Source organism: Schistocerca americana, chromosome 4 (assembly GCF_021461395.2).
Source record: "Schistocerca americana isolate TAMUIC-IGC-003095 chromosome 4, iqSchAmer2.1, whole genome shotgun sequence".
In the NCBI taxonomy this organism is placed as follows: domain Eukaryota; kingdom Metazoa; phylum Arthropoda; class Insecta; order Orthoptera; family Acrididae; genus Schistocerca; species Schistocerca americana.
In genome coordinates, this window is record NC_060122.1 from 293,115,040 (window position 1) to 293,140,148 (window position 25,109).

The 25,109-nt window shown below is 38.9% G+C and overlaps 1 protein-coding gene across 2 annotated transcripts in view; it reads left to right on the forward strand.

Annotated features, from left to right (window-relative positions):
• LOC124612710 (tRNA-splicing endonuclease subunit Sen34) overlaps positions 1-25,109 on the forward strand; it is a 63,649-nt gene that overhangs the window by 13,332 nt on the left and 25,208 nt on the right. Inside the window, exons 1-2 of one of the 2 annotated variants that reach the window (XM_047141062.1) lie at positions 2,919-3,007; positions 4,898-5,136. In XM_047141062.1, the coding sequence (XP_046997018.1) occupies positions 4,960-5,136 (177 nt within the window). In that variant the 5' untranslated portion in view covers positions 2,919-3,007; positions 4,898-4,959. Of the gene's footprint in view, positions 1-2,918; positions 3,008-4,897; positions 5,137-25,109 lie in introns of those variants that run through there. The other variant, XM_047141061.1, reaches the window with a different exon arrangement.

Consider the following 25,109-nt stretch of genomic DNA (forward strand, 5'->3'; position numbering starts at 1 on the left):
ATAAGAGAATTATTCCCCAGCATTTTGCACCCTCAAATGAGGGATGAAAAGGAAAGCCCTGTCACTGAACATCACAGTGAACCCTATAATGCTCCATTTACAGAGTGGGAGCTCTTCAGCATCCTTGCACATTGCCCCGACACAGCTCCTGGGCCAGATCGGATCCACAGTCAAATGATCAAACATCTCTCGTCCGACTACAAGCAACATCTCCTCGCCATTTTCAACCGAATCGGGTGCAATGGTCTCTTTACATCACAATGGCGGGAGAGCACCATCATTCCAGTGCTCAAACTCGGTAAAAACACGCTTGATGTGGATAGCTATTGGCCTATCAGCCTCACCATTGTTCATTGTGACCTGTTAGAATGTATGGTAAGTCAGCAATTGTGTTGGACCCTGGAGTCATGTGGCCTACTGGCTCCGTGTCAGGGCGGTTTGTGCAAGGGTCGCTCTACCACTGATTATCTAGTTTCCCTCGAGTCTGCCATCTGAACAGCCTTTTCCAAATGCCAAAACCTGGTTGCCTTCTTTTTTGATTTACAAAAAGCTTATGACATGACCTGGCAACATCATATATATATATCGTTCCGTACTTTCTGTGTGCAAGTTGGTGCCTCCTTTAGCTCCCGCCATATGAAGAATGATGTCCCCAGGACTCTGTATTGAATGTATCTCTATTTTTAGTGGCCATTAACTGTCTAGCAGCTGCTGTCGGTCCATCGGTCTCACCTTCTTTCTATGCAGACAACTTCTGCATTTCGTACTGTTCCTCCAGTACTGGTGTTGCCAAGTGGCACCTACAGGTAGCCATCCTCAAGGCGCAGTCATGGACTCTAGCCCACGGCTTCCAGTTTTCAGCTGTGAAGTTGTGCGTCATGCACTTCTGTCGGTGTCATACTGTTCATCTGGAACCAGAACTTACCTTAATGATGACCCACTCACTGTAGTGGAGACATATCAATTTTTAGGACTGGTTTTCGATGCCCAGTTGACATGGCATCTTCATCAGCTGAAACGGAAGTGCTGGCAGCAACTCAATGTCCTCCGCTGCCTGAACAACACCAACTAGAGTGCAGATCGCTCTACACTGCTGCAGCTCTACAGAGCCCTTGTTCAATCCCGCCTTGACTATAGGAGTTTGTTTTATGGTTCGGCGGCACCCTCAGCATTGTGTTTACTTGACCCAGTCCACCACTGTGGTATTCAACTGGCAACAGGAGCTTTTAGGATGAGTCTGGTGACCAGCGTCCTGGTGGAGGCTGGAGTCCCTCCATTGAAGGTTACACGTGCACAACTGATCGCCACTTACGTTGCACACATTCATAGTTCTCCTGAGCATCCGAATTACTGTCTCCTTTCCCCATCCATGGCAGTTCATTTCCTGCATCGAAGGCCCAGCTCAGGGCTTAAGATTGCAGTTCGCGTCCAATCTCTTCTGTTTGAAGTGGAGTCCTTGCCTTACCAACTATACTCGAGGTCCATTCACATACACCTCCATGGTGTACACCTATGCTGAAGCTTCGCCTCGACCTTTCACATGGTCCTAACCATAGAGCATATGGTCTGGGCTGGCTGATCACAATAATAAAAGAGGATGAGCCAGCCACACTGCAACACAAAAGTCCACGCCAAAAAGACAAGGTGAGATCAACACATGTAGGGAAAAGATGACCACCAAAACAAACAAATGCAAAGAAAGTGCGACAGAGTTAAAATGGAGGGAGGGTGGTGACCTCAGAGACAAGGCAAAATGCCTTGGTCCTAACCCCGCAGCTCTCTGCTGTCACTTCCTCTCGATTCTTGACATGTACCAGGACCATGAAGTGGTTTACACTGATGGCTGATGGTCACGTTGGCTTCGCATATGTTCATGGAGGACATATTGAACAGCACTCCTTACCAGATCGCTGCAGTGTTTTCACTGCAGAGCTGGTGGCCATTTCTCGCGCTCTTGAGCGCATCCGCTCATGCCCTGATGAGTCATTTCTTCTCTGTACTCGCTCCTTAAGCAGCCTACAAGCTATCGACCAGTGCTACCCCTGCCATCCTTTGGTAGTGACCATCCAGGAGTCCATCTATGCCCTGGAACGGTCCAGTCATTCCATGGTGTTTGTGTGGACCCCAGGCCACGTCTAAATCCCAGGAAATGAACTGGCCGACAGGCTGACCAAACAGGCTACACGGAAACCGCTTCTGGAGACTGGCATACCTGTAACTCACCCACGATCATTGTTATGCCACAAGGTTTATCAGCTTTTGGAGACGGGATGGCATAATCTGAATACGCACAACAAACTGCGTGCTCTTAAAGATACTACGATTGTGTGGAAAACCTCTCGCAGGGACTCTGTAGTTCTCTGCCAGCTCCACATTGGCCATAGGTGGCTAACACGCGGCTATCTCCTCCATTGCAAGGATCCATCTTGGTGTCACTGTGGCTCACATATGACTGTTGTTCACATCTTGCTGGACTGTCCACTTTTAGCCACTCTGCAGCGGACTTTTAACCTTCCCAGCACTCTACCTTCGGTATTGGGTGACAATGCCTCAACAGCAGATTTAGTTTTACACTTTATTTGTGAGGGGGTTTTCATTGTACCATCTAAGGGTGGGCATTTTGCCTTGTCTCTGAGGTCACCACCCTCCCTCCATTTTAACTCTGTCGCACTTTCTTGCATTTGTTTGTATTGGTGGTCATCTTTTCCCTACATGTGTTGATCTCACTTTGTCTTTTTGGGGTGGACTTTTGTGTTGCAGTGTGGCTGGCTCATCCTCTTTTATTATTGTGATCAGCCAGCCCAGACCATATGCTCTATGGTTTTAATACCTTCTTCTATTTTTGTGTGTGGTGTACATTTTCCCCATTTTTTATTCATTCCAAACATTTTCTTTTTAGGTGTGGTGTTGGGTGTTTTTGTACCTTGAGCCTTTCTTGTGTCAGGAAAAAGGGAGTGATGACTCTGTAGTTTGGTCCCTTTATACCCCAAACCAACCAATGAACCTTGTAAGTACATCTGTTTTGAATGATTTTATCTTGTCCTGTTGTTAATCAGCACAGCGGTTTTTGTATTTGTGTTAATGTCTTCTCCACTCCCTTTTGGTATAGGTCCCTAATGGTGTCTGTGTCAAGTAAATCTAATTTATAAACCTCTTATTGTACTTTTTTCTTGTCTGAGTTTGCTCCTCCTATTCAGCATGGTGGCTCGGTGGTAAAGTGTAAGACAAATCCAGAGGCCTTTGGTTCAACTCAAAGATAGTCCTGGAATTTTTAACTGTGACTTATCACTTCTTTCACCTCTGGCTATGTTTTTAAATGTGAAAAGTGTCAAGTTGCAATGTCATTCAGAATCCATGTTACACAGTAGATCCTTGTATAACTGGCTAAGTGAGTCAGTTCAGAGATCAGAGAAAGGCGACAACATACCACCTCCAACAGGACCAGGCCTAGTAAAGCACTGTGGTTTTCAAAACAGTCTTCAAATAGTTGACAGCTTTACTCTTTTATATATTTCTACGTCCAATATTACACAGTAAAGAACTGATGCTCTCTCACATCCTCTAAATATTACTGTATCCCTTATATATAGTTCTCTTGGTAATAATGGCAAAGCATGAACAACCCGTAACTTCAGGCAGGTTACATATATTTATATAGACTTTTCAGTAACATTATTTCCAGTCTGTTGGGAATCACAAAATTTCTTACATGTTTTTTCCCTATTCTCTGCAGTTGTTCCTACTATATTTTGGTTGAGTAAGTACCCAAGTCTTGGCTTGAGATCTCCACATAAAATTATTTAAGGGCTACTGTTGTGTATCAGGCCTATAGACATTTTTGGTCTAGCCTAATTGAGTTTCCTTTTGTGTGGTGTGTGGACAGCAATCAGGATTAGCAATTCTTCTTTTAGGGTTGAACTTAATATGTGGACACTGACATAAAGGCAATTATTTACTATCTTTCACCACTTTTTATGTACATATTGTGGCTGCCTTAGTCGTATAAGAGGTAGTAAAATGAAAACAAATAGAAAAAAATGCCACCAAGGTTGTTTTGACCACGCTGCAGAAGTTTCATTAGGAACCCTTAACACATCCTCGATACAGTCCTAATCTGTCCCCATGTGATGTCCATCTTTTTGGAGCCCTGAAGAAAGACATTTGCGGCTGTCAGTTTTTTTTCGGATGAAGAGCTACACGCTTGGTTACAATCGTGGTTGTGTAGGCGACCACAAACATGTTTCGTGAAGACATGGACTGTCTTGTCTCACAGTTGGAAAAATGCATTAAAAGTTACGGTGATTACTTTTGTAATAATAAACAGTTTGCTTACTGTTTTTCTATAATTCTCATTTTCATTTGACTGCCCCTTATATTTTGCTGTTCTTCTTGATTTGTTAAATCTCTTACATTCCCTGCAGCTGTGTTAAGGGTTTTGGTACTTTATTTTATTTTTTCTTCATAGCTCTTTTTGCATTCTACATGCACTGTTTCACATTTCTGTGACATTTTAAATAGCCACGATTCCTTGAATGGAGTACTAATAGCTGGTAAGACCGGTAGGGGGCTGCCAGTTTAACTTGCTGTTGGAAATCTCTATCTAATGAGGAATGGTACAGAATTTTTAGTTTATCAAGTGATAAGTTCATACCACCAACACTTATGTATGAAAAAAGACTCTTAGGAATCAGAACATCAGTCCTCTAGCCCCTTATAAGCATTAAAACTGCAAGCACATGTAATTTTTGTAAACAGTAAATTAGTTAGAAAGTCACCTGTATATAATGCCGGGTGGAGTTAACATAATCCAGTAATCCATCTGTTGATGTGGTACCAAATAGAACTATAAAAAGTGTATGTGAGTGTTGATATATAAATTGTTATCTAACATTTACAGATTGGCTGACACTTAGAGAACAACATCGTATTATTGGAAATCTCATAGGGTGCCTGCCACACATGCCACGGCAAGAGACATTTCTCGGTCTGCCTTTGGAACTTTTGCCAGAGGAAGCAACATTACTAGTAGAGAAAAAAATTGCAACTTTAGCTCGCTTCCCATCACTGTCCCGAGCACCTGGCTCTGGAATCCAAAATGAATATGAAAAATACAGGAAAAGAATTTATGAAGAACAGGTAAAAATAATTCAATTCATCATCAGATTTGTGCTGTTTATGCATTTTCCAATATAACTGTAATGTAAAACTTATCTTTTGATCAGGTATAGTTATTAAATGGAAATAGTGAAGAGAGGAATGTTGTAAAATGTTTTATAATGTCAATGCTTATGTAAACACAGTGGGGAAAGCTAGATTATTTACTTTCCTGACTCCATCTCTACTCCATGTGTACAGCTTAGGCAAATATATTAGCATATGTAAAAATCTAATGCTTTAAATTTTGTGGGCATTAATTATTTTTTGTGGTCAAAGCTGAGTTTCTTATATCACACACACACAACACACACTGGTCATACCGGACTCAAGAGTCCATTACCGCAGCAACGTATTTTCGCCATCTTTCCCTGTCTTCGGCTATTTCCTTCCATTCACTTTCAATACCTATGCTCCTCAAATCAGCCTTCACATTGTCTTTCCATCTACGCCTCGGTCTCCCCACAGGACGTTTTCCCTCTAAGTGCCCTACCAGTACGCTGCACGCTGCCCTGCCCTCATCCATTCGAGCTACATGACCCACCCATCGCAGCCTACGTGATTTAATAATAATGATTATGTCAGGGCTTGAATATAGTTCGTGAACCTCATCGTTATGCAGTTTTCACCACTCTCCTCTAATGTCATCTCTTTTTGCTCCGAAAATTTTCCTCAAAATTTTGTTTTCAAATACTTGAAATGGCTCTTCATTTTGCACAGTGAGATACCAAGTCTCACACCCATACAGCATAACTGGTAGAATAATAGTTTTGTATATTCTAATATTTAAATTCCTAGACAATATCTGTGATGAAAATAATCTATTCAGTGAGAAGTAGCATGCATTTCCCGTCCGTAATCTCTTCTTCAGTATTGATTCAATCTCATTTCTGGAAGTGATGTCCACACCTAGATACTTAAATGTGTTCACTTTTTCAAACTGCTTGTCTCCAACTCTTAACATTTCCTGATCTACTGCTGTTGGCATTCTAGTAGTAACCGGGTATTTAGTTTTGTCTTCACTTATCCTTAGACCTACATCTTCACTAGCCTTGATTAACGCATTCGCATTTGCTGTTACAGATTCTTTCCTATCACTAATGATGTTTAGATCTTCTACATACCCTAATATCTTAATATTTCCATTTAACTCCACACTCTCTGAATTATCTGCTGCCATTCGTACAATATATTCTAGGACTAAATTAAAAAGTAGCAGAGACAGGGCATCTCCCTGCTTAAGTCTGATCTTTATTACAAATTCTCCTGACTCCAATTTCCCCACGCGTACTCTACCTTTTGTGTTTTTCAAACTCGCTTCTATAAGTCTAACATACTTCTTTGGTATTCCAAGTTCCAAAAGAATTCTGTACAATTTTGATTGCAGTACTGAATCATATGATTTTGTAAAATCTATGAAAAGATTATGAACTGGTTTATTGTATTCCCATTTCTTTTCCAAAATTTGACGCAGGGTAAATATTTGGTCTATAGCTGATCTGTTCCTCCAAAAGCCAGCGTGGTAATCCCCCACAATTTCAACTGCATGTGGTGTAAGCCTGTCAGTGTCGAACCTAACAAGTTCTGCATTGTGACACCTTGATGTTGCTCTAGATAGCCTTTGGTGAACTTTCATTCTGCTCCCCTGAAAGTCCTATCATTTTCTATACTAGTGTGCCATCTCCAATCTACAAGAACATGATCAATTTGGTTTCGGGTGTGTCCATCCGGAGAGACCCAAGTTGCTTTATGGATGTCCTTCCTTTTGAAATATGTGCTCTCAACAATCATGTCTTTTGAAACAGCAAAATTAACCACCCTTGTGCCATTATCATTCGAAACGTTGTGCAAACTTTCTTTTCCAATTGTAGGCCAGAATGCTTCCTCCTTCCCTATCTTTGCATTAAAATCACCTATGATTAATTTTGTATCATACGAGGAGACTGGTAGAACCAGAAAGGAACAGGAGCAAATATCACTAAGGGTAGATGACACATTAGTAACCGATGGGCATAGTGTGGCAAATCTATTTAACAAGTACTTTAAATCCGTTACTGATAGAATGGGATTGTCAGGATCAGTAAATAATGCCCTTGAATATCTGAAACTAGCCTTTACAAATAGCTTGAGGTACATGAATATGTCTCTCACTTCACCAAAAGAAATAACTTCCATAATAAAATCTTTAAAAACAAAACATTCTAGTGGTTACGATGAAATATCAACAAAGTTAATTAAGGCATGTTCTTGTGAGTTTAGTACAATTCTATGTTACTTGTGTAACCAGTCAATTATAACTGGGACATTTCCTGACTGGCTGAAATATGCAGATGTTAAGCCTCTATTCAAGAAAGGGGATAAAGAGATGCCATCAAACTACAGACCGATTTCACTTTTGCCAGCATTCTCAAAAATTTTAGAAAAAGTAATGTACAGGCAGCTTCTCAACCATCTGACCACAAATAACATATTATCAAGAACACAGTTTGGATTTCTGAAGGGTTCTGATATCGAAAAGGCTATTTACACCTACAGTGAAAATGTACTTAATTCATTAAATAACAAGTTACAAGCAGCAGGCATTTTCTGTGATTTGTCAAAGGCATTCGATTGTGTAAACCACAACATCCTTTTAAATAAATTAGAATTCTATGGTGTCACAGGCAGTGCTGCAAAATGGTTCAAGTCATACCTCGCTAACAGGAAACAAAGGGTGTCAGTGCAAGGGACTAGTGAATTAAGTCATCAGTCGTCATCAGAATGGGAAGAAATTACATGTGGTGTCCCACAAGGATCCATCTTAGGGCCATTGCTTTTTCTTGTGTACATTAATGATCTCTCATCAGTTACGCTGCCAGAAGCAGAGTTCGTTTTGTTTGCAGATGACACAAGTATTGCAATAAACAGTATGTCGAGTGTAGTTCTAGAAAGATCTGCTAATGATATTTTCATGGATATTAATAAATGGTTTAAAGCCAACTCACTGACATTAAACTTTGAAAAGACTCACTGTATGCAATTCAGAACCTGTAAGAGGTTTCCACCCAGCATACGCATAAAGTACGAAGAAGAGCAGATAGAAGAGGTTGACAGTCTTAAATTCCTGGGATTACAACTTGATAATAAATTCAGTTGGGAGGAGCACACCACAGAACTGCAGAAACACCTTAACAAGTCTGTATTTGCAATTCGAGTGTTAACAGACATAGGCGACATAAAAGTGAAAAAGCCTGCATACTTTGCCTACTTTCATTCCCTAATGTCATATGGTATAATATTTTGGGGTAACTCTTCAAGTCAAACAAAAGTTTTCAGAGTCCAAAAGCGCGTAATACGTATTATTTGTGGAGTAAATTCACGGACGTCTTGTAGAAACCTCTTCAAAGAACTGGGTATACTAACTACTGCCTCTCAGTATATTTACTCCTTAATGAAATTTGTCCTAAATAATATATCTCTTTTTCCGACAAACAGCTCAGTTCATACATACAATACCAGGATCAAAAATGATCTGCACAAGGACTTGAAAGCACTTACTTTAGTTCAAAAAGGGGTCCACTACTCAGGAACACTCATCTTCAATAATTTGCCAGCAAACATAAAAAATTTAGTTACAAATAAAGATCAGTTTAAAAGGAGCCTGAAAGACTTACTAGTGGCCAACTCCTTCTACTCCATTGACGAATTTTTTAATAGAAACAAATGATGTATTGTATATATTCATACTATTAGTATTGTTATTTCAGCTTAAAAAAAAAAAAAGTGATATGTTCCACATCCACGAGGATCTCCTCAACACGGATCTATGGAACGAAAAACTAATCTAATCAAAAGTTGATCTAGTTCTTCATAAAAGCCATCTTTAACAACCTCTTCAGTGTCCTCAGTTGGTGCGTGTACATTAATTACATTAATTCTTTTATCAGGTAAATTTATTTTTCAAGCTTTCATTCACCTTTTTTGTATAATACTGTTTACAGTTTTCCAACTTAAAAAATATATGTCACAGTTTCTAAAAGTTACAGTGCATTAATAATCTACCTGTGCTCAGTATGAAGGATACTGTTTGAGTGAAATATGTGATGGAGTTCCTGGGCTTTGTGTTTTTAAATGTGTTCTCCTGATTATCACATCTGAATGATGTGATGGAAGTACACTACTATAGTCATGGGTCTGAGGAGCAGGAAGGAAACCAATTGGAAGACCACAGACAAGATGGAGAGACTTGGTGAAGGACGATGAGAAGTGAGGAGACTACAAGGGGAAGAAATGCTGAACAATAGACCGTGGGAGAAAAGAGAAGTTTGGAAGAGACTCTGTTAATGATCAGCATAAACGAAACGTTTCAGGAAGAAGAAGGAAAAGAGGACAGAGCACATCTCTTCCAGCATTATATAGCAGTTGTGGAGTTCTAGCTACGCTGAAGGTGCCAGGTCTACAGATAAGCAAGATCTTCATATCCCCATGCATTATTTACACCATCCTCTATGTAAGGAATCAGATCCACAGGTAGACTTTGTGCCGAGGCTGGTGCCACTATCCATCTAGTGGCAGCTCCTCAAGGCAAGTCAGGTGTACAGTTCCTTGTCCGATCAACAATCATGCCTGTTCCACCTTATTAAACATCCTGTTGTTGGAGGTGACTCCCCCAAATCACACACAAACCAATTATTCAAGATCAGTGTGAAGCAAGATCATGTGTTGTTTGACTTTGACCCAAATTCACTCTTTGGCAAGGGTTGGGGCTTATTACTGCCATAGATATTAAGAACTGCTACAGTAGAAATTTTAAGCTTACTTCCTCTTAAGAGGGACAGAGATACAGACTATGTCTGTAATGTATTGTTTTATGACTTATCAGTGTATACTGATGGGTCAAAAGAGGGAATTACCTTTGGTGCTCTGTAATTTAACCCATTCATGCCCTCCAGGTCAACAGACTTTGCATTGTTGTTGCAAAGGTACATTGCAACATATGAGACTGTTGGTAATACCACATTTCTCATGTGCTTGGCATCCATAAGTGCACTTCATGCCATCAAATACATGCAGCCATTGTCGAAAACAGATGAGACCATTCACAATCCCCTCCTCTGCCTACAATGATTAGGAGAGGAAGCTTTACTTTGCCTTGTTCCATAGCGTATAGAAATTCCAGATATCGAAATGCTGAATCCAGCAGCTACAGAGGCCTAAATGATTTTTACTGTGTCACAATGTGTTTTTCCTAGGAAGGATGAATGACAGACACTAATTGAGTAAAACTCTGTTTGCTTTGTTTATGAGATTTAGAAGACTAACAGTGGCACAGCCCAGATTTGTTGTTGTGCTTCATAACTTACATAAAGTATACAGTGCAGTTCCACACAAACTGCCTGGTAAGCAAAGTATATTTTTATGGAATTTTGAAATGGATGCAGTTAGATTGAAGATTTTGTAACAGACAGAATTCAGTAAACAATTCTTGACTAGAGGAGGGGAAGGGAGGATCATCGAAGGCAGAAGTAGTGTCCAGTGTATTCAAGGAAGTCCAGTAGGACTATTACCATTCGTGATGTATACCTACAAATTGCCTGGCTTGCTAAAATCGTAGATTGCTGAGGCTGCTTGCAGATGATGAGCACTTGGTACAGAACTGACAGATGGGCCTCAAGAGAAACATAATACAGTGTGGTTAAATTGATGGAAAACATATTGTTTGACCACGCTATTGGTGGGTGATCAGCTTCGTTAGTCATTCACAACTCCTATTTATTAGGAGTATCTGAAGGAAGATCACTTTCAGAACCCTTGTTCAACCAATTTTCTAGTATTGTTCATAAGTTTAGGACTCTAATCAAATTGTATTAATAGAAGAACCAGAAAATATTCATAGAACAGCTATGCAATTTGGTACACATTTTTTTTAGATCACATGAGAGCATCAAAGAAGGGCTCAGTGATTTGCAGTAGGACATGCTATAAAAAAGGCCTGGTCCATTGTGGAGAAATTTCCTCTCAAAATTCCAAGAGCCAACATTCCAGTATGAATCAAGAAACGTATTACTGCCTGTGTTATGCAAGAACCATGTAAAATTAGCTATATTTCAGCTTTAAGAGGAGGGTGGGTTGAGGATTAACCTGATACAGTCTGTGCAGAATACTGTGGCCAGTAGTTGCACAGATGGCAGGGCATGTGTGGGGAGAGCAATAGTGGTGGGAGCTGCGGGCAGCTGCTGTAGGAGAAATGCCAACCAATGGAGGGGAAGTACGATTCTAAACTGAAGGCTACACCCAATTTTTTTCTTTTCTCTCTCTCTCTCCTTTTTTTAAATGTTGAGTGGGGCCCCTCCACATCCACACTTGCATGGTGACAATTCAAAAAGATCTGTCACCACTGCTTTGGTTAGTAACTAAAAAGAATTCCGCCAAAAATGCAGTGATTTATTTTTGCCTGATTCGTTAACCATTTGTAACTTTCAGAGAAGTGTCAAGAGTGATGAATTTTGAGTAAAATCTACACATTTCTCTTGCTGCAATGTTAAAATTTGCTTTTTTGCCGAAACACAGCAGAGTTTACACAGCCTCACCTCACTAATATCTTGTGCAGACACAGTTGCGAGAAAATTCTTAAACTGTGGTTTATTAAGCGAGGAATTGAGGAAAAGTAAGGTTAGTATCTTATGAAAAAGCACCTCCTTGGTACAAAATAAATGTGTAATGTCTTCATTTATGTTGTTCCAAAACCCGTAGCATTTCTCATTTCATCAGCTATCAATGGCCGTTAAAAATTACATTCTTTTATCAAAAAAGTCTGTAGCTAATGGAATAACACAGTAGATAATAAAGTTTTGCATAATAACCGTAAGGCAAAATACTCTCCTCATTTGCCAAAATCTCATTTTGATATCTCAAACAGTTTATGAAATACGAGGAATGTTGTAGATATATCACTCTAGCTTATTGCTGGCGTGATGTGATCACAAACGAGTGTGCTATGTCAGATCAGTTGGTGACAGATAGACACCTCCATCCAGGTCTAAAGAAGAATTCAGTATATTAGCTAAATTTCATATGCAGCAACATATTATGTAATACACACCAAATGCAAAATCATAGCAATCCCTATTTTTCATTGCAAATTTTTCAAATTTTGCACTGTGTCTTGGTCCCACATAAATATTACAGTAACTATTACCATTAACGAAATGATGGGCAGATCATAATGAACCTAACATATAAAGCTACAAGTAAAGCAAAAATCAATTTTTTTTACCAAATAGTTTCTGTAAAATCATTTGAGGAAGATTGAAGGGGTTGCGCCTCGATTCTGTCATCACCAGTCAGGCAAAAAATGGCAGACAGCATCGTCCTCACCTTCCTAACAAATGAATGAACTCACCCAGTGCTCTAGACAAAAATTGGTCACTGCACATTGGCCACCTCATCCTGCGAGGAATCTTACACTATGAACCCTTCACTAGACACCGTGTAGTCATGTGGGGAGAACCAGGTGCAGATAACGTGCAGTCATAGAAGACACAGTACAGATCTGGCCAGTCGGTGAGGTGAGAAATGAAGTGCTGTTGCCTGACACATTAATTCCTCCTTCTGCAACCCTGGTTGTGCACAGATATCACTACATCACATATTTATAGAAAATACCTTATTTTCTAATGACAACGCAGCACACAATGCTGATGGACTTGTCATTTATTTTGGGTGATTACACAAAGTGTCTCAAGGATTTTCTAAACCTTTATGTGATGTTACAGCCTTGTTGAGCGTAAACTGCTACTAATAAACCCCACTATGTAATTGTTACTTTGTAATTTGTTGTACAGTTTTCCATATTTGTGCACATGCACATCTCTTTTAGTTATTAATGGCCATAAATTCATGAGGTGGAGTGGGTATGGGGGAGGGGAAAGGACAGTTCCAAGTAACTTCACAGAATCGGTAAATTTTATTCCAGGTTTTTTTCTTGTCTTGTATCTTTATTGTCTGTTAATCGCTTCAGTTCTTAAAGAGGTTTGTAACAATTGTAGAATAACAGATTCAGAAATGAAGAAAGAATCAGCATAATCAGTTTAAAGTTATTTGTTTACTGTTCTATAAATCATTGCACCAGCCGATATACAGTGCCACTGGAACTGCTGTTCTTGAGCACAGGATGAGATAGTTGCTGTTCGTAAGTAGCTGTAAATTGTCATGACTGCTGTCACATAATTGCAAGCTGCTGTGAATAGGTTTGTTGGGAAGGTTACCAAGAGACACATACCAAAGGTACCACAAGTACTATCCTCTACTATGGCTACTATCTCCTCTACAGGAAGTACAGGATCTATCACCTCTTGTCCACATGTCTGTGAGTGGCATCTCAGTGGTAGGTCTAGGGCCGCTGTTAGAGGATACGGTGAGAACTCAGGTTGTTACACCTATCCCTCTAATCAACAAGTTTTAGGTGCTACCTTCAACTGAAACTGTGCCGGTGACTTCACCTATTGGGATACCTGACGTATCCCATATCAAGTGGAAGCAAATGCAAAAGGGTAGAGTCCATTAATTACTGGCAGTTCAAATGTATGACTTATAATGGTACCCGTTAGTGAAATGACAGCAAGGGATGGAAAGGATCACTTTATGCACTTATTGTATGGGTCTAGAGGCCTCCTTTAACATGTTGAAGAAGTTATTGTGTCAGCCAGAGAGGGAATAGGGTGAAACTAACTGCAGATTGTAGCTTGTTTTGTAACAAATAATGCCTGTCGTCTGAGCTCCATGACCATGTTTGGATCATTCCAAAGACTGACACAGGAAGTTGAGAAGACCAACCTTGGTTACAGAATTTCAATGAAACTCACACTGTGCAGCATTGTTTGCGGAGCTGTTTGTAACCCTGCATTCTGAATGAAGTGGAAGACTTAAATCGGAGACTTCAAAGGGTCTGTAATGAGCTAGGTCATAACATCCTAGACTTGTGTCATAAGATTGAGAAATGTAAGGTCCCCATAAATAGCTCAAAATAGGTGGTGGTTATGATAGCTGTAAGAGATTCAAGAGTATTAGTATAAGATCCAAAGAAACATCATCCACAGGCAAGAGTATTAAAATCCTAGTGATAACCTGTCAAAGCATTCCCAATAAAATGCCAGAAATTAAAGTGCTTGTAAAAAGCATTGGGGCTCATGTGATGCTAGGTACTGAAAGCTGGTTAAACCAAGGTTGATAGTAGTGAGATTTTTTAGGAAAATTTAGGTATATATCAAAAGGACAGGCTCATGGCAAATAGAAGTGATGCATTTGTTGCAGTAGACAAGAAAATCAAGTCCTCTGAGATAGAAATTGAAGCTCCATGTGAAATTGTATGGTCAAAACACAGTATCGGCGGTGGGCATGAGCTTATAACTGGACCTTTCTAACAACCATGAGTATTGGTAACAAAAACAGTAGGAAAAAAACCTCAGTTTTGTAGTACTTATCTTCCTGAACATACCATCATCATCAGAGAAGGCTTCAATCAACCAACAATACTTTGGGATAATTTCAGTTTTGTAAGTCATGTGTGTGACGAGACAACCTGCAAAACAATGCCTTCTCTAAAAACTATGTGGAGTAGATAGCTTAGCAGCCCACTCATGATGGAAATATATTAGATTTAATGGCAATAAATAGCTGTGACCTCTTTGAGTATGTCCATGCTGAAATATCTATCAGTGACCATGAGGTAGTTATAGCAACAATGATGACCAAAGGACAGCGATAACAAGTAAAAGATTTGTATGTTCAGTCAGCTTGATCAACAGGCTATAGCGTAATATCTCAGTAAGGAACTTGATATATTTAGCTCTGGGTAGGAGCATGTAGAAGTACTGTAGCTCAGTTTTAGAGGAATAGTTGACAATTGCCTTTATAGTAGAATAGTTCATGATGGGAGGGACCCTCCATAATACACAGTCACTATAAAGAAACTTACAAAGAAAGAGAGACTATGTCACAATAGGTGCTAAACAAAGTGTAGAGCTATATATAAAGAAAAGCTAAATGAAGTCAAGATTCAAATACATGAAGTCTTAGCAATTACCATACGAGCATATTATTGAAAGACCTAAAAAAACCTGGTCTCATGTGAAGGCTTTTAGTGGCATCAGAGATAAGTGTCCAGATACTCATGGATGACATGGGAACTGAAATTGAGGGTAGTAAAGTAAAAGCAGAAATGTTGAATTCAGTTTTCAAATGTTCCTTTACAAAGGAATAACCAGAAGTATTGCAAATGTGAGTGATATAGATACACAGCCTGATCCAAATTATCTGAACATTGTTAGTGAACATTAATATAAGCTGTGGCCACCCATCCTTCACCTTTATGATGGCTTGAGCCTTTCTGGGGACACTTTCATTAAGTTTTCTGAATGTATGTAGAGGAATGGCCACCCATTCTTCCTCATGAACCGGAAGCAGAGGAGCAAGTTATATGGGCCCTAGGGATTGGAGTGAAGTCGACATATTAACTTATCCCAAAGGTGTTTCACTTGGTTCAGGTCAATGCTCTGGCAGGCTAGTCCAATCAGGATTATTATTGCCCACAAACCATGCATCATGAATGCAACTTGATGACAAAGTGCATTTTCATGCTGATGCAAACAGTCATTATCTCTGAATTGTTCCACTTCTGTACACAGCACACAATGCTGTAAAATGTGTTCATATTCTTCTGAATTTGTGATTTTCTTAAATGCAATAAAGGGACCACACCCTAACAACAAAAAATATCCCTGTATTTGAACATCACCTCCTCTGTACTTTACTGTTGCCACAACACATAATGATAGGTAATGTTCTCCGGACCAACACCAAACCCAAACCTTTCCATCACATTGCCACAGTGTATAACATGATTCATCACTACAAATCACTCATTTCCAGACATCCATTGTCCAGGGTATCACTCTTTACACTGCCTCAAGTGACACTTAGCATTGACTACAGAAATGTGAGCCATGTGAGAAGCTTCTCAACCATTGTGCCCCATTCTTTTAACTCCCTAAACACAATCATTGTGTTAACTGGACTGCTAGTAGCACGTAGGAACTCAAAAGTGATTTCATCCAGTGACTTCATGCAATTCTTTACAAAGCCATGGAGTGAGGCAGTCAAGGTAGATGCAGTATTCCTTGACTTTCAAAAACCATTTGACTCAGTACCACACCAGTGCTCATTAACAAAAAGCACAGTCATATGGGGTATCAGACAAAATTTGTGATCAAATCCAGTATTTCTTGGAAGTGAGGATGCAGCATCTTACCTTGGATGAAGGGTCATCAGCAGATGTAGAAGTAGCATCAGGTGAGCTCAATGGAGGTGTGCTAGGATGCTTGCCATTCATGTTTTATAGTAATGGCCTGACAGACAATATTAATAGTAATATTATATTTTCACAGAAGATGCAATTGTCTATAATGAAGTATTGTTTGAAAGAAGCTGCACAAGTATTTAATCAGATCTTAACAAAGTTTCCAAGTGGCGCAAAGACTGGAAAATTACTTTAAAAGTTTAAAAATATAAAAATGCACTTCACAAAACAAAACAAAAATATAGTATCCTATGACTACAACATCAGTGACTTATTGTTGAAATCAGTCAACTCATACAAACATGGTGCTACAATTTGCAGGGATATGGAATGATCACATAGGTAAATCAAGTGGCAGACTTAAGTTTATTAGTAATAATAATTTCATGTATCTCAATGGCTTAGTGCAAGTCTTTCAATTGGACGCCACTTCTTTGACTTGTATGTCCATAATCTACCCCAGTTATACAACTGGGGAAAGGGGACCTACAGTTTAACAAGGAATCTGAGTCACATGTTGTTTCTGGCAATTCCTCCCATCATTGAGAGATGAGGGCAAGGAAAAGTCCGTAGTCAGACTGGGATTCGATCCTGTGACCTCTCAGTTTCCAGGCATGTGCTTTTCCACTCTATATGCAAATGGAGCTGGAAGAAACCCTATAAGTGGTACAATAGGAAGTACCCTCTGCCAGGCCTTCACAGTGGTATGCAGATCATATTATGACTTTTTTAATTGTATGTCTACTAGAAAATACTGGAAATAAAGATTAGAGAGACGACATGGAAGATGTGGATAACAGGTGAAATGATCAAAAAATGGAGTTTATAATGAAATGGGAAAATGTAAACACAGAAAAGGTAAAAAATAATGTACAAGAATTTAAATAATGATTTAAGAAGGGAGACAGATTGAACCAGACAGAAATGGATTCAGGGGAAATGTAATAAGAGTGAGTGGTTAGAGAGAGATGACAGTTTTAGTGTATGAAAAAATGAGGAGGTTGATGTGTGAGAAGGAGGGACTGAACAGTGTCATGGTGGTATAGGTTGAAGATGGTGATAGTGAATGAACTCTACAAAGGAAAGGAGAGATTGAAAAAATAAATCGAGTGGTTATATGGGGAAGGGGTCAGACAGAACAACGTGAACTGGAAGTGGAAACCATTTATAATGGAGAAGAGAAGGGCTGAAACGTTCTAAAGAGTGAAGTGGAGGCAACCCTTTCGAAAACAAAAAGCAGAAAGTCCACAGGAATTGGTGAACTGCTAATGAAATATTAAAAGCCTTAGATGAAAAACAAAATAAAGAGCAGTTGCGAATACACTGGGAAATATACTCAGAGAGAGAGTGGCTTAATGACTTCTTCAAATCAATCTTCCTACCCCTGAAAAAGGGTGAGGCCTTTAGAATTAGCCTGCTGCCACAGGTGACCACAATATTTTACTGATAACAGTAATGGAAATTCCTGGATTGAACTACAAGTAAAATAAGGGAAAGGCAGCCAGTCACCTATAGAGGATTGATGTGTGGAGCATAGAAACACCTAATAGGAAACAGTAGTTACACTAGCTTTCAAGTTCTTCCTATTTTTTGTAGTAAAAGTACAAACATTCACATACATAACCACGCAGACTCCAAAATGCACGCTCCCATGGCCACAAGAGTGGAAGACTCAAACACTAACTGTTCCTGACATATGTTTATGAGGTTTGTTCAATAAGTTTTTAGAAAACACAGGAGATGGGCACACATAGTATCGAAACAATCTACTGGTAGTAATCTTCATCTGTCACTGGAGGGCAGACAAAGTTGCAGCTGTATCCATCACATGGTTACATTGTCCCATTTGATTGAAGCAGCAGGCTCGTGTTTACTTCACAATATGGAAAACGTGAATTTCGAGCAGGGATTAAACACTTGTATTTAAAAGGCTGAACACTGAAACAGATCAAAGCTGAGTTGGATGAAGTTCACAGCATATCTGCTCATTTGCTCCTGTGTTTTCAACTGTTGATGATTGGGTAAATGAGTTTAAATGTAGCCATACAGCCACGAAAGATGCGTAACATTTGGGATGTCTGGTGGAAGTGACCTGTCCCTCCCCAAAATGACTGACAAATCCATGCTACGGTTTTGAGCAATCGCAAATCACAGTGCATGAAATCATTAAGGCCAAATGCATATTGCAAGATACACTGTCAATTTTACATGAAAAATTGTGTGTGAAAAAAATGTCTGCCTTATGGGTGCCGTGTTTGCTCTCAGTGGAAGATAAATGCAACAGTTTGGTTGATGCCAAGGCTGCTGTGACACATTTCTGTTGAAACCCTGTGAGGTTTCTGCATCGATACATAACTTTGGATGAATGTAGATACACTACTACACTCCAAAGACTAAGGAATAAAAAAAGTGGGTTTTTGAAGGCAAACAAGCTAACAAAGGAGGCAAAGACAATGAAATGGAGTGGCAAGGTGATGGCCAGTTTTTTCGGATACACACAGAATCATCTACATCAATACCTGGAAATGAACAAACAATAACTGGAGAGTATTTGTGTCATTATTGCACCAGTTGAACAAATAAATCAAGGAAAAATATCTTCATTTGGAAAAGAAAAAGGTCCTCTTCCATCACAATAATGCACACCTAGGTGTGCGCCTCCCCAGTTTCAATGAGGAATTGAAGTTTGAATTATTGTAACAGCCACCATATTCACTGGATTTGCAGACTTGAAAGATGGCATGGCAGACAACAGTTCTCAACAAACGAGGTCATCACCCAAACAGATACTTTTTTTGCAGACCTTCTGAAATATGACTTTTTGTATGGCTTAAAAAGTTGGAGCAATGCTTGGAGAAGTGTGTAGACTTGAAAGGGGATTATAATTATTGAGGGGAAAAAATCCCCAAATAATTTTTTTTTCTATCTCTTTCAAAGGACGTATTGAATGACCCTCATATGTATGGATTACATAGCGAGGACTAAGACTTTGTGCATGATGCTTATTTATAGATGTGTTTAATATAGGAATCGCAAAATGGTAAAATACAAGCTTATTACATTTTAACATAACATAAAAAAACAAGAAAATTATAAGAGACAGTACAATAGGCATTTAAGTGATTTTGTTTAAATAATAGGTGTATGATTATAAATCAGCAAAATTGTCAGTACTAGTTTATGGGAGAGCATTTCATTGTGAAAGGGAAGTCCCAAAGTTTGCTAAAAAGTTTTCAAAAAACTAAATTTTCTAATTGGAATAATTAACAAAGTAACAAGTTATTTTTGTGAAAGTCTGCATTTTTGAAAACAGAAAATTCATGGCTGCAAAACTGTGGCACTGAATTTTGGAGTGAGTTACATATTGAGATTAAAACATTCTAGAACAAAATAATTTTGATTACAAATAATTTTTGAAATATGAAGTTTTTGGAAAAATAAAACAATTGTTGAAAAGAGGAGGATAAGGGCTTTTAAATGAACTGCAACACTTTAGAAACAAAGGACTTTTACAATCAGACATTTATGTGGTTATTAAAAATTTTACTGGCACATTTGTGTGATATATCTTAAAATGTAATATGCACATAAAAGACCAACATTATATGTGAAAGCTTAGCTTCTCCAACAGCGTATTGGCCTTAGAGACCAATATCATATGTGAAAGCTTTGCTTTTCTTCTAGCAACACTATATATATTAATTTAAACCATTAACTTTTCCTGTTAGTATGTTCGCTCTACTTAATAGTGATGTTACTATTGGCTGACTACACCATGTGTCCAAAGCTCTGGATATCCGCTGTCATTGGCTGGCGAGATCACGTGACATGAGCTATGACTGGCTTACAAAAACACATCGCAATCTCGATTTCAGTGCTTCAGAAAGTAACGTGTGGTGTTTGGTGGAATTCGAATTTATACTTTCGTAATACGAAAATATGCAGTACATGTTGCTGCACATCAAACATCTTTCCAAAGCGTGTTTTTTTTCCCCTGAGTTTCGTCTTCTAAAGTGCCAGGAAATTCTACATCCGTGTATAAAACCATAACCTTTTCAAAGGATTGATTACTTATACAGTTCCAAGAGAAAATATACTCTCAGTTAACAGGGAAGAAGTAAGTTTCCACCCGGGAGAAAGTGTATTTTTAACCAGGAAACCTGGGAATTTTTTTTCCTTGTCCACATATACACCCTGAGACATCATAAGGAAAGAAAAAAAAAAAAAAGAAAAATGGACTAGACCATGTCTTGACAAGACAGTGCTTACTCTTACAAGGAATGGAAGGAGAGGTATATGGAATGAGATGGAGAAGAAGATATCAACGAATGGGGAATATCAAGGAGGAAAGCAATAACTGTATGGAAGTAAGGAGCGAAGGCCAAGACAAAAATAGATGGCGAAGTATCACGCATGGATCAACCTGTGGTCCAACTACTGATGATCTATACTGTGTATTTTAATCCCTATCCTAACCACATCGTCACTTTCTCTAAAATAAACAAGAACTATTATATGTGTGCCAATGTCTTACACCAGCCCCACTCCTCCCCCAGGGCCATCAGAGCGATAGTATATGCCATGCCATGCAGTGAATTCATATATTTTTCAGAAAGTTGTTGAAAAAATATTGGGCTCAGCAATGCCAGTAGTGACTAAGGCTTTTTGAGGGGAGGCCTTGGAAAAGACGGTCATGTAATTGCAGTAGGCAGTGTAGGCAAAAGTTTATATCACAACCTCAATTATTCAATAGAAAACTTTTATCTGATTTTTAGTCTTCATGTAATAAGGTTCCTGCAAACAATTCTTAATTTATATGGGCCATTTGTGATATGAAGTTTGAATTTTTATGTATGCTGTCTCCTCTTCACCTCCCAATGTACGTCTGGAGTTAATGCAGACCATTACTGAGCGGTCACTTCCTCATTCTGTGTACTTGAGCAGCATATATAAAACATGATTCTTCCTCAAGGAACTAATTTTACCACCATTTTGCATAATGTGTTATGCAGTATCAACAAACTATGCATTTTTTTTGTAAATGATCATTATCTGATTGCTTCATCCATACACATTGTTCCAAAACTCTGAATTACTTTTTAAATGGTCTTGTAGATGCACATCTACGTGGATTTCTTGAATACCTTGTGTAAAAGTAGATTGGATCCTGAGTCCACATTGCAGGCTTTCCTTTCCGAATTCTGCACCAATATTTACAAACTTGCCTTGTTTTATTCACCTTACTATTGGAGCATTGTAAATACATTTGAAAAAGGGGGAACAGATACATACTTTTTTTAAAAAAAAGTTTTACATTCTCCTGTGTCTAAAAAACTTGTAATCATAAATTTTTGTATGTTTTTATCAATTGCTGACAGCTATTACAGTTTTATTCATTGATGTCTATTGCTACTATGCACATGTGTATTCAAAAGTTGAGTCTCATCAGGAGAGGAGGAAGGTGGAAAGACAAATGGATAGCAGTCATTGTAAATGGTTATTAAGAAATCTCTGTGAGCAGGAATTGTGCTATCTGTTTGTGGGAGGAATACACTTTGCTTTATATTAGGACATTATTTAAAGACAATAAAAACAAATGCATTGAACCCATAATGTCTGTTTTATTTGCACTTTTTGAGCAGAGTACAGTCAACATGTGAACTCTGAAACATAGTAAACAAAGACATCACACAAACCCTATTCTGCAAAGTGGAATCCTTGAGTATCTTGAAGCAGGCGAACACGGACAAAAGCCGCAGCAGTGTTGAGAGTACCACTTCAAGGATTTGGTGACTTTTCTAAGGTAAAGGGAAATGTTTGTGTCACACCAGTGCAAGAATGACCAAGAATAATCACTCTGTAAGAGGAGCAGTACCTGTTCTCAAGTGTATCGCCAAATTCAATAATGTCTGCAAAGCTTACAGCTTACTCAGGGCTTGCAGTTTCCCAACAAACAGCATATCAGAGGCTCATAATGGTTTATCTGTGCGCAAGATATCCAACAGTGTGTGCCTCACTCACTGCAGTGCTGAAAGGAACCCATTTATTGAGACTGAGCAATATTGAGATTGGACAATGAATTTATAGAGGAATGTGCTCTTCATGGGTAAAGCCCTTGTTGTAGAATAATTCTCATTGCATATTCATCTGCAAGGATAGTGCAAGTCATTGCTCTTAGAAATATCATTGAGACAAAGTTATTTGATCATGCATTGTGGAGAGACATTATTTTGCATTAGTGTACAGAGCTTAGGAAAATATTATTAATATCCAAAGTTACTAAGGTGAGGTACTGCACTCACATTTGTGACTTTTCAGCAGTGCAGTTATTCTGACTTTCTCTTCATAATCGATTCTAGAAGTCCACGTTGAACTGCTCTGATGAATGAATTTATTTCAAGTGAAGATATCCACTGGATGATGTGGCCCTCAAGCTCTCTGGATCTGAATCATGTGGAGCATGCATAGGATGAAATAAATAAAATGAACTGTTGAGATGAACCGCAGGCTGTCAGCTGCCACAAGAGCCCTTCCAGACCAATGAATAGATCTGTCTCAGGAACGGCATTAGCTGCCAGCAGATCTCTTGAACTGACTCGTAAGTTGTGCCATGACACTGTCAACATGTGTGACAGCTAGGGGCAACCACATCTCCAAATAACTGTACAAGGTGTGATCAAAAAATACGGTATCCTGATCCATTGAGACGGGCAGCATCAAGTTGGAACACATTCTGACTTTTAAATCAGCATCCAGAGGTGATAGAGTGAGGTTGTGTTTACCACATCTGTCATGGATCATGGGTTTCAAGCAACAGGTAAACTTTAAGTTCTGTTTCAGGTTCTAAAAAAGTGCCAAAGAAGCTCACAAAATGTTGAATTTGGTGTACGTTGACAATGCTGTAACTCAGAAGACTGTTTGCAAGTGTATGTGTGATTTAGAAGCGGAAATGAGTTGGTAGAAGATGAACAATTTTTGGGACATCCATTAACCTTAAAAATAGAAGAAAAGTGCAAAAATGGCATAAATTGTTTGTTCAAATGTGAGTAACTGTTCAAGAGGTTACGAAATAACTTAGCATCTTGTATGGGTCCATGCAATGCATTTTAACCAATAATTTGCAAGTGAGACAAGTGAGTGCAAAATTTGTTCCCAGACTTTTGAGTGATGAACAGAAGGCAAATTGTGTGTCAGTTAACATGCAGTTGACGTATCATCATCATTCAGATCCAGACTTCATGTCCAAAATAGTAACTGGAGATGAAACTTGAGACTATGGGTACGACCCTGAGATGAAAATTCAGTGTTCCCAGTGGAAAACCAGAGAACCTCCTTGCCCTAAAAAGTCACATCAATCAAAATCATGTCCTTTTTTTAGGGCATAAAGCAATCAAAGTTCATTCCAAGAGGAACAACTGTAATCACTGAATTTTACAAGAGCATACTGCAACGTTTGCAAAATGTTGCCTGAAGAAAGAGACCAGAAAAATGGACCAGTGGCTTCCTTCTTCACCATGACAAGATGCCTTGCCACCTCTCACATTCAATTAGAGAATTTTGGGATGGAAAAAGTGTTCCTGTTTGTGCTCATTTCCGTTGCTCATCCGTTTTAGCACCATGTGACTTCTGGCTCTTACCAAAAATTAAAGCCATGCTTAAAGGAAAATTTACATCATTGCTGACACTGAGAGAACCAAACACAGCAGCTGAATGTCCTCCCAAAAGAAGCCTTCCAGAAATGCTTCCAGTCACAGATTTAACATTGGGATAAGTGCGTTGCTAATCAAAGACAGTACTTTGAAGGAGATTACATTAAATTCCATATAGACTTACTGCTTTGTTTCTAGTAAAATTATTCACCATATTTGTGTGATCACATCATGTATTCCTGTCAAAGAAAAGAATTTAAGATTTGTTACTTTTCACTACAGTTTTAGTTTCATAAGTTATACAGTTGCATATGTTGTACACCATTTACAGATACAAATGTGCTGAAACAAGCCTGCATCTATTCACTTTACACTGCACATGGCATTCATACTCCACCAGACATCATCTACAAACAACAACATTTTAGAATTGGCTAATTTTTTACAAGAAATAGCTCAAAGACATAGAAGAGCAGAGATAGAGGCAGAAGGCTGAAAAGTCTGCCAAGTTAGCGTGTTTGAACAGGGTTTAAGAAGACAGGAAGTAGAAGCTCAACAAAGGGTGAAATTAAACATGCACTACACCTGCTAGCTGTTGCAACATAATTAGCTGGCTGCATAAGCAGTTTCCATAAGACATTACAGGAGAGAAACATAAACTTGAAAACGAGTGACAGTCACCAGTAGGAACACCATTTTGTGTCCGACACCTTCTGATTAAGTTCTACATTGTTCTGTAATAATTCCAGCCTCCTGTTCAGCAATTATCCACATATTTATTGGTGGTGCATGCAGGCAGACAGTGAATGTTCAAGAGTTTTACTGAGTATTGCTGCAATTTAGCAAGATCTATTGTTCTTATTAAAGGCAATAATTTAGAGAGATTCTTTCATTATGTGTGTGTTGGGGCTTTTGGGCGCTCAACATCGAGGTCATCAGCGCCCTTCTTTCATTATTTTGAAAAGTAATGT